Source organism: Musa acuminata, chromosome BXJ3-8 (genome assembly GCF_036884655.1).
Source record: "Musa acuminata AAA Group cultivar baxijiao chromosome BXJ3-8, Cavendish_Baxijiao_AAA, whole genome shotgun sequence".
In the NCBI taxonomy this organism is placed as follows: domain Eukaryota; kingdom Viridiplantae; phylum Streptophyta; class Magnoliopsida; order Zingiberales; family Musaceae; genus Musa; species Musa acuminata.
The window spans coordinates 8,634,705-8,644,330 of record NC_088356.1 but is presented as its reverse complement, the minus strand read 5'-3'; the positions used below and the strand labels follow the sequence as shown (position 1 = coordinate 8,644,330).

General features: G+C 32.9%; 1 protein-coding gene across 1 annotated transcript; it reads right to left on the bottom strand.

Annotated features, from left to right (window-relative positions):
• Positions 1 to 4,626: 4,626 nt before the first annotated feature.
• LOC135645085 (F-box protein At4g00755-like) lies at positions 4,627 to 8,524 on the bottom strand. Its single transcript, XM_065163155.1, has 5 exons — positions 8,147 to 8,524; positions 6,545 to 6,961; positions 6,275 to 6,453; positions 5,708 to 5,826; positions 4,627 to 5,347 (listed from the first exon to the last, which is right to left on the bottom strand). Exons 1-5 carry the CDS (start codon positions 8,271 to 8,273, stop codon positions 5,023 to 5,025), a joined length of 1,167 nt encoding a protein of 388 aa, XP_065019227.1. The 5' UTR covers positions 8,274 to 8,524; the 3' UTR covers positions 4,627 to 5,022.
• Positions 8,525 to 9,626: the final 1,102 nt, after the last annotated feature.

Below are 9,626 nucleotides of genomic sequence, written 5' to 3'. Positions count from 1 at the left end.
ACCAGAATCAATCCACCAAGTGTTAGAATGAACTTCTGTAATGTTTGATTCGAAACATACAAAGGTCGAGTTAATACCTTTCTTTTCGAACCAAGTCTTGCATTTAATGCAATCCTTCTTCACATGTCCTTTCTTGCCACAAAAGAAGCACTTTACAGTAAATGCTTTCTTTTCATTAGTCCGTTTAACATTTCCAGACCCGGCAAATTTCTTTGATTGATAATGCTACTTTCTTTTCTTATTACCAGCTCCTTGAGTAGTGGTCATGACATTATGTGAACTTTCCTGCCTTAATCTCAATTCTTCCTGAACAGACATGCTAGTCAACTCAATAAAGTCCCACTTATCCTTATTTGTGTTGTAGTGAATCTTGAATGGGCCAAACTAAAAAGGAAGAGAATTGAGAATAAATTGCACGAGGAAAGATTCATCAACATTCATACCTAATGTTTTTAAGTTTTGCAGCTTTGTCAGCCATATTGAGGATATGATCCTGAATTCCTCGAGTGCCATCATACTGAGCCGTAGTAAGTTCTTTCATTAATGTGCCAGCCAATGACTTATCAGCAGATTTAAATCTGTCTTCAATAACTTTTAAATATTCCTTTGCGCTAGTTGTAGTCGGTAATGAAGTCTTTATGTTGTTTGCAATTGTCATTCTTATGAACATTAAACTAAATCTATCAGATCTTTCCCAAGCCTTCATTTCATTTACTTGTTCTTCAGAACTTTCATCAGTCAAGTCTGTAGGCTTTTCAACAATGCTAAATCGAGATCTAATACACCCAGTGTGAATTGCACATGCTCTAACCATTCTGAATAATTTGATCCAGAGAGTACAGGGACACTTGAAGCATATGAATGTATATGCGGAAGTACCACTACAAAAATATAGAATAACATTAATGCTTTGAGTTTGTCAAAAATTGATGAACCATTGATATCATCTATATTACACCTTTGGGTGAAATATTGACATATCTAATGTTCACTCAAGAATATTTATGAAGGACTGATACTATCCTTGTGGAATAGTGTTGTTACCTTTGGGTATACAACCCTAAACTACAAGGATATCCAAAAATAGTATCATCCTACCTCATCATATAATTAATTGAATTAGATTCTCCTTTGGGGTTATCTAAATCTCATAATTATATGTGTCATTATGAATATTATTTCCTTAATATCATTTAGAATTAATTCTTTAATATTATTTTATAAGTCATTAGTCCAGGTCACTTTGGTGGCTACAAGACTAATGCAATGATATAAAATAAAAATGTCATATAAATGATAAAACTTTTATTGTAATTCATATCACAAAAGTCTATCATCCTAGGCCACTTTGGCAACTACTAGTCAGATAAAATTTAGGAAAATGAATTACAAATAATATTCATCAATTTCTTTAATTTTTGCTAAAGAATTCAATAATAAAAAAATAACCATAATAATTATTTAATATTAATGCAAAGCAGTTCAATAATAAATAACAATAATAATTATTGAACATTAATGCTAAGCAATTCAATAATAAAATAATAATAATTATTATTGAATATTAATGCTAAGCAATTCAATAATAAATAACAATAATAATTATTGAATATTAATGCTAAGCAATCCAATAATAAATAACAATAATAATTATTGAATATTAATGCTAAGCAATTCAATAATATATAACAATAATAATTATTGAATATTAATGCTAAGCAATTCAATAATAAATAACAATAATAATTATTAAATATTAATACTAAGTAATTCAACAATAAATAATAATAATTATTATTGAATATTAATCAATACGAAAACTCATATGATAATCATGATAACATATAAATCATGCCTTCATGTGAAAGGTAAATATTATTTCACAATTTCATATATATACATGTGAATAAATAAATAAAAGTCCAAAAAATAATAATTAGATTTTTAATTTTATTTACCACATGTAAAATCAATAATTTATATAAATCATGCATGTGAAAGATATATATTATTTCATAATTTCATATATATACATGTGAATAAATAAATAAAAGTCCAAAAATAATAATTAGATTTTTAATTTTATTTACCACATGTAAAATCAATAATTCATATGAGAAAACTATAAAGTAAACCATAATTTATAGTTTTTTAATCAAAAATTAAATCTAATTAAATAATCAAAAATATAATTATGATTAAAATTAATCATAATTATAATAAATCATATTTATCAATTTATAATTGAGAATATGAATTAAATTTCTTAATTTTGATAAAATCATAAATATTTGAAATGGAATAAATCAGAAATATGCGAATGCAAGAACTGTAATTTTTGCATAAATTAAACCTGAGGGTAAAACCGTAAATATGTTCACAGAACATAACTTGAAATTACGGAATTTACAAAGGTAAAACTGTAATTTTAATAAAAACCCTAGCCTCGAGGGCAAAACCATAATTATGCCAAAAACCCCGCATGTTGGACGGGTCATGTGATGTCCGCATATGGTCTGCAAGAAGTGCAAGGAGGGGTAGATCCTTTCTACTCTCTAACACACACCCCTATAGGTCCTGTCCTTTTATAAACACCCAATCAGTTATTCTATTGCTCAAGAAAACCTATGTCTTCACACGCCGCAAGAACTTCGTCACTCGACTCATTCGAGGTAGATTCTTATCCTTGTATTCGTATTGGTTAGAAGAACAGGCACTGCCACTCCTTACTTCACTTTCGTTGTAATTGTTCAGAAATAACGATCATGAACTTGTGATGCTGTTTCATATTTGATACATGCAGTTCATTCGTTGAGTAGTCTGAAATGGTTTAAGGTCCGTCACCCTTCGTTAGCCGATACCAATTGTTAACCATTAAGTATTATTGTTTCCACAGCCGATTTGATTAAAGTGGGAGAGTCAGATCCCGAGATACTAATATATCGTAGAAGTAAACACAGCATGAGAGTGGGAGAAAACTATTGCCTTTTTTTTCGTTAAAAGAACAAAACGATGAGGTCATTTCTGTTAAGAAGTTAAAGCATATTTTGAAATATCATAAATTAATATTTTATATTTTAACTGATATCAAATAGAATTTTATGAATAAAAATTCTTAATTTAAAATATATTTTAGAAGATTTCAAATAAGATTAGATAGAGTTATAGAAATTAGGGAGTCTTATATTTTACATAGATAGATAGGTGGCATATATCAATTCAAGTTTCAATTATTCAAGTTAAATTTAAGAATCACTTAAGATCTATAAGTGTTTTCTTTAGAAGTTCAATAAAATTTTTCTTTACATTTGCATGTGATCTTCCTTTTCTTCACATAGTATTATATCCACAATAGTAGTAATATGTGTTTTCGATGAAGAAGATAACTCTTTTTTTTTTACTATATAAAATTATAGTTGAGTTGATAGATTCGGTATTGAACTTCTCAATCAATCTAACTATAAGATTTAAAATATTTGTTTGGAGTCTTACCTAATAGGAGAAGATCTATAGGATATAGTTATACAACAATATCACTGGATGAAGACGCCATAAAGAGACGAAAGATTTTAAATATACAAACTGAATTTGTATTGAAGACATCTATTTCTTATGATATCTTTGAATACATTATTTGTTACAAATCAGCTTTAGAGATTTAAATCACTTTTGATGCATTGCTCAATAAAAAAATATAGCTTGACTTTAGTAATTAAAAAATAATTTGACGAATACTATCCAGGCTGATCTCTCAATTTCATAATATTTTTGAAGATTAAAAATTTATGTTCAAATATATTACTCTTATATCTAAATGAAACTTTATATTGTTTATGGTCTTCAAAATTCATTTATTCAAGGATGGGTTCAACAACTATCCTTAATAGAGTTAGAAAATTTTCTTGTTTCTAAAAAAATCTTAACTTATCAAATGACAGAAGCTTCTATTTTAGAGGAGATGGAGATATTTTATTTAAAAAAAAAAAGATAATAATAATGATAAAGAGAAGAAAGATGATACTAACAATAAGCAAGAATTTTTGTCAAACAATTATGCAAATCGAAAGAAGATCAAGTGGTATAAGTACGATAAGTTAGATCATATCAAAAAAAAATTATTGAAGATTGAGGCAAATACTTTTTGGTTGAAACTACGTACATCTATTAATTTTGAAACTACTTTTTGGTGAAACTATTGAGAAACTACTGAGATCATTTGTTCTTGGGCTAATAATACCTTACATCCTTCCTTTTTATATAATTTCTTCTATTATTATTATTTCTGAAGAATATAATACAGATCAATAGAAAATAGCAAATTTTCTTTTCTTTTTTTTTCTAAGGGATCGAGCTGCAATATCAAAATTGAAGAAATCGAAAATCTCTTGTTGTCCATTTAAAAGTCCGATAATAACAAAGCAGGCAAATGACAGGAGTAAAACACATACAGCAAAGATCCTGTGCCTATCAGCTTCTCAGCACCACGCTTCACGTTGCTTTCCAAACAGCATAAACGGAGAATTTGGCTTATTTAACCAGTCCAAAAGCCACATTTCTCACATTCTATAGACGAACCTCAGCTATAGGATCCACACAAGTAAATCATCCAAGGAGGGCACATCCATGTCCAATAAAACATTTGCATTAAATACCATGCAGTTATCAGAGAAATTTGCATCCATGGACTCAGGCAGAATGTTCTTGAGCCTCTAAAAATTGCCCAACACAATACTCTCTAAAACTATGGAACCCGTGAAGCCAAGCGAAAAAGCTACCACTGGAGAACCATCTCCAGTAATATCATTGGGAGACAGGCAGCAATTTTATGAAACCTATACATACCTATAACCAGAAAACCATAGCAATCAAAATGGGCCATACATATCAGTTCTTGACACAAGATTATTACATTAGCACAGCAGAACAAGTGGACCTATGACTCCCACAGACCCAAGAAGGATGTTGACGCCCTCTGTGATATCATGTTATGATGGGCACAAGGGGAGACGGTCTAGAAGCTTATCATGCTGCAGGCTCCTCTTCGAAAGCATCATCGTCACCACCATCACTGTCACCATCATTGTCATCATCAGAAAACTGCATGGGTCCAAGCAGGGCGCTTAGACTTGCTCCATTCCATCTCCCAACAGCTCTCAAATGCCCGAGTGTCACAGTAGAGGAATGCCGTGAAGGTGACTCTCCAGCTTCATCTTCTTCAGTACCCTCTGACACAGTGCAGCTTCTAGCTTCCGGGAAGAACTTCAAAACCAAACTGCCGGTGCTCTCAAGAATGTCAAGACCTAGCACAGGTGATAGTGGACGGCCGATTACTTGTACATGGCACACACTTCAACATGCAAAAACAAATCAAGCATTAGTTTATTGAGTCATAAAATCTAACTTTGGAATTTCTAACTGGACTCAGATGAGCAGGCTAATGGATGCTTGGCATGCTTTCAAACAGTGACAAGTCTTAGGATATCATGTTTCACACCTTCTTCCACATTTATATAGCAAATTCTACATACTCCGAACTATTATGAACATTTGCTACACATACATGATCATCAAAACTGCTGCTGCAGTAAAATTAAAAAAAAATGAATCACAATGAAAGATGATGGGTAGTTAAAAATAAAGAAAGAAAGGAGGACATGAAATAGCCACAATTAATAAATTTCAAAATCATAATCATATCAATACTCACCATATATAATACAAATCGTCCGTTTCTTGTTTCTGGACCCTACCCAGCAACTCGATTTGCAATATTCCACCAAGGCAGATAACTGGGCTAGGAAGTTTGAACGATTGCAAAACATTTTCCTGGTTAACAATAATTTCAAAGGAGGTAAGAACTAGAAGAAAAAAAAAAGTTCTGCTGGATATGTTTCAGAAGAACTAACTCTTGAACCTAGATCAAAAAGTAATAATAAATATTACATCCTCTGTAATTTGACCTCAAGCCCCAGCATGACATATTTACTACTATAACATAGTTAACATCCACCAACTTCTTTTCCTTCACAAGTCACAACTGATGCAATTGCAAGACCATCACCCAACAGGTAAAATCATGTGCAATGCCACACTGCATTAGATGCATGCAGTTCCAGAGTTTCCTAATTAAGCCGTTTTTTGAAATTCATTATTATAGACCACTGAAATATTAAAAATAGTAACTGTAAGTTTCTATTAACCTGCTACTCAGTTAAATGAGTATCTTTTAGAACTATATTATTATGTTAGAAGAAAATCGACATTCACAAGTCACCTGCAACATTGGAAATTCAGGTGAAGTATATGTCCAGTAATAGTTGTCATCATCGGCTGATTGATGTTCTGCATACTCATTTGTGATACAAGAACTCAGTCCTTGTCCTAATCTGGAATACCCCATCCGAAAACGTACAGACTTTGCTGAGTATACGGGATCACCAGGTTGAAAAAATGCTGAATAAATAAACACAATTATGGATAATCAATAGGAAGGAGCATTATCCAAGCATTATAATGACTAATAGGATATGTTAAAAAGGCAAACCTTTGAAAGGCCGTATCTTTATTTCGCTGACAATACAGAGATTTGCGACCAATCTGTACGTTAGACTCTCTGGAACGCTAGCTTCTCTCTGTCCACCACTTGACCAATAAGAAGGCCTACGGTCCGCTATTTCACTAGGTTCCAATGTATTTTCAATGCTCTCATCTGGATAATTGTCAGTGCTGGAAGCACAAATTGCCTGATAAATGCAATCCCTTTTACCTTTAGGCGAACTAAGACAATGACCTAAGTACAGATACACTTTGTGTTCTCTCTCCATGCTTTGCCATTCCACAGCAGAGCTAGATCCAACTTCTGTAGTCTTGGAAACTGTACTTACTTCAACAACTTGAGCAAATTTCGACACCTCAGGGGAAATCCTTAGGCACAAGTTTTTGGTGAAACCATTTGCAATAACTGCAGTATATGTCAAACAGCTGCATCAGAATCACATATGAAAGTTGGAAATAAAACTTTCGTAGAAAAAAATGTTTCCCAGCAGGACTTCCTAAAAGACAACAAATACAACTCATTTAAATCTAAACTAAATGAGTCAAACTTAACTCAAATTTGACTCAAACAATGTCCTGCTGTCTGGACTGGGCTGCATAACCCTTTCCTTGCTATCCCCAATTTCTCCTCCCTCTTTCCTATCTCTCATCACTCCTGCAAACATGCAACAAAAACCCCTACCTTACTCTGCACACTGTTAAGCATACGTCCTCAGTTTTTCATTACTCAGTTTAATTGGTTCTGAAACATAGTTATACGAGAAAGAAGGCAACTAAAATAGGTCAACTTTACATTGCAGTTTCAAAACCCTACAAAAAAGCATCTAATGCCATCCTCATTAGACTACTTCAGGGATCAACTCGATGGTCCAATACCAAATTTGCAAAATGTGTATCACTCAAAGCCTAAACTTCAAAAATATAAAAAAATATTTCAAAAAATCTTTCTGTAGACTTTGCATAAAGAATTCCACGAGGTTCAATAAAAATCATATAGTTAATGACAATGCCACAGATGACAGAATACATAGAAAAGCAAAACTTGTAAGAAACTCTTATGTCCGGAACAAGCTCTACATAACTTGTAGAAGAATGCCCTTCTACAATAGTGCTAGCTTTTTACCTAGTGAAACCATAAAAAAAGCCCTTGTCAAGGATCACATTTTGTACATTGACCTGGCTTAGTTTTCTCCTTTCAGATAACCATTGTTCATGTACCTCAGCCCACTATTATTTCAAACTAAAAGGTTCTCTTGTCTAAATATAATACTCTCCCTCTCATTTATTTGCACCATTGCAAAAAGAAAAGTGATGGAAGTACATAAAAGTTATGCTATTCTTAGATTTGTAGACATTTCAACTGTTTTACAGCACATCAATTTGCAGTAACACATCAAACTCATCGAGTCTAAGGTGAACATATCACATATCCTGCCCTTTCCCCGCTGTGAATGTAGAACTGCTTCAAAATCCTCAATGGACGCAAAATGGTGGAAACCAACAAACCAAACAATCAATGACGTAATAGCAACCGAGAAAAATAAGAATCCACACCAGATTCTACTCGCCCGCACAGGACGAGGTGACTCACCGAACCGGCGCCACGATCGGGACACGGAGCAGACCCGCACGAGATCACCCGGATCGTCCAGGAGCATCAGCACGGCCGTCGAGGCGTCCGGCCCCAGCCATTCCAAGAAATCCCAGCGATTCTCCATCGTAAACGATTCGCGGCGATCCGACTCAACCCCAGTCGGGCCCCAAACCAGGACACGGCCGCGGAAGAAATCGGTAGAGGAGGACGAGCAGAGGGGAAGAGAAACCCAACCGAGAGAGAGAGAGAGAGCAGAAGGGGAAAGAAATCGAGAAAAAGGGAAAAAAGGAGAGAAATCTGAGAAGGGGAGAAAGTGAAGGAAAGGAATGGGAATGGTGGAAGGCAGCAACAGACACAGCTGGCCGTCAAGGAAACATGAGACGCCGCGTTTAGGTGTGGGTCCTAAATAATATTATATTTATACTCCGTCTCTATCTCAACAAGCAGACTCGAGCTTACGTTTTCTATTTGTGCCGGTTGACAAGAATTAACTCTCACTCTTTGATTATACACGGCACAGAATATTTAGAATGCCAAATTCTATATTATACTAAAATTTTTGTATCACAAATCAACGTAGACTCCTCTTATAATGTATTCTTGGATTATAAGAGCGAGCAAAAAAGATGAGTTTGAAATATCGTTTCAATCGTAATTCTTTCCGACGATTGCTCGATCATTGGTGCGACAGTGTATTAGACTCACGTACTAATGAGTTTAAATCCTTATTTGATATATTTTGAAAGTGTTAACTAGTTTGGTCGGTAAAGACTTTAATAATTTATCGTAAAATCCTGAGCTCAAATTTATTTTTTATTATTTTTTTAAAAAAAGTTTTAAATTATTTTATTAAATAAATATTTATTTATTTTGATAAGGTCATATTCATTTGTCAACTTAACTTAATGGAATTGATGCTCAAAAAAGAAAAATCGTTATATGTTCATAATTTAGATAAGGAAAAAAAAAAGACTGTCTATATCTTATGTCTTTTTGTCTTACTTCAGTTCAAATATAAAAAACTATATATCCAGTGTCTCGCTTCTTATAAAAGACTATATTAAGAGTTTATTCGATAAAACTCATCTGAAGAACAAGTTAGCACGTGTGCATAAGTTCATTCATTTCCTTCCACATGCCTAAGGAGGTTGCTTTATATAGTGTTGTTCTTGTAACATCAGTTTAATGAGAAAATATTCAATTTATATGCTTTACCGACATGGGATGTCCGACAAATACTTTGTTATCTCTCTAAGTTGACATGTCATATCGCATACATATTGATTGGATTTTATTTGACTTTTGGTTATCCATTATTTTTTAAGATAAGGGCTTGTCCATCCGCAAATAGATTATTTGATTTGAAACATTAAACACTACTATATATATTTAAATATATTTAAATTATTTTTTTATCTTATATAAATGTATTAAGGATAAAGACGATGCTTTGAGATATTTTAAGTGTTTTAAATGC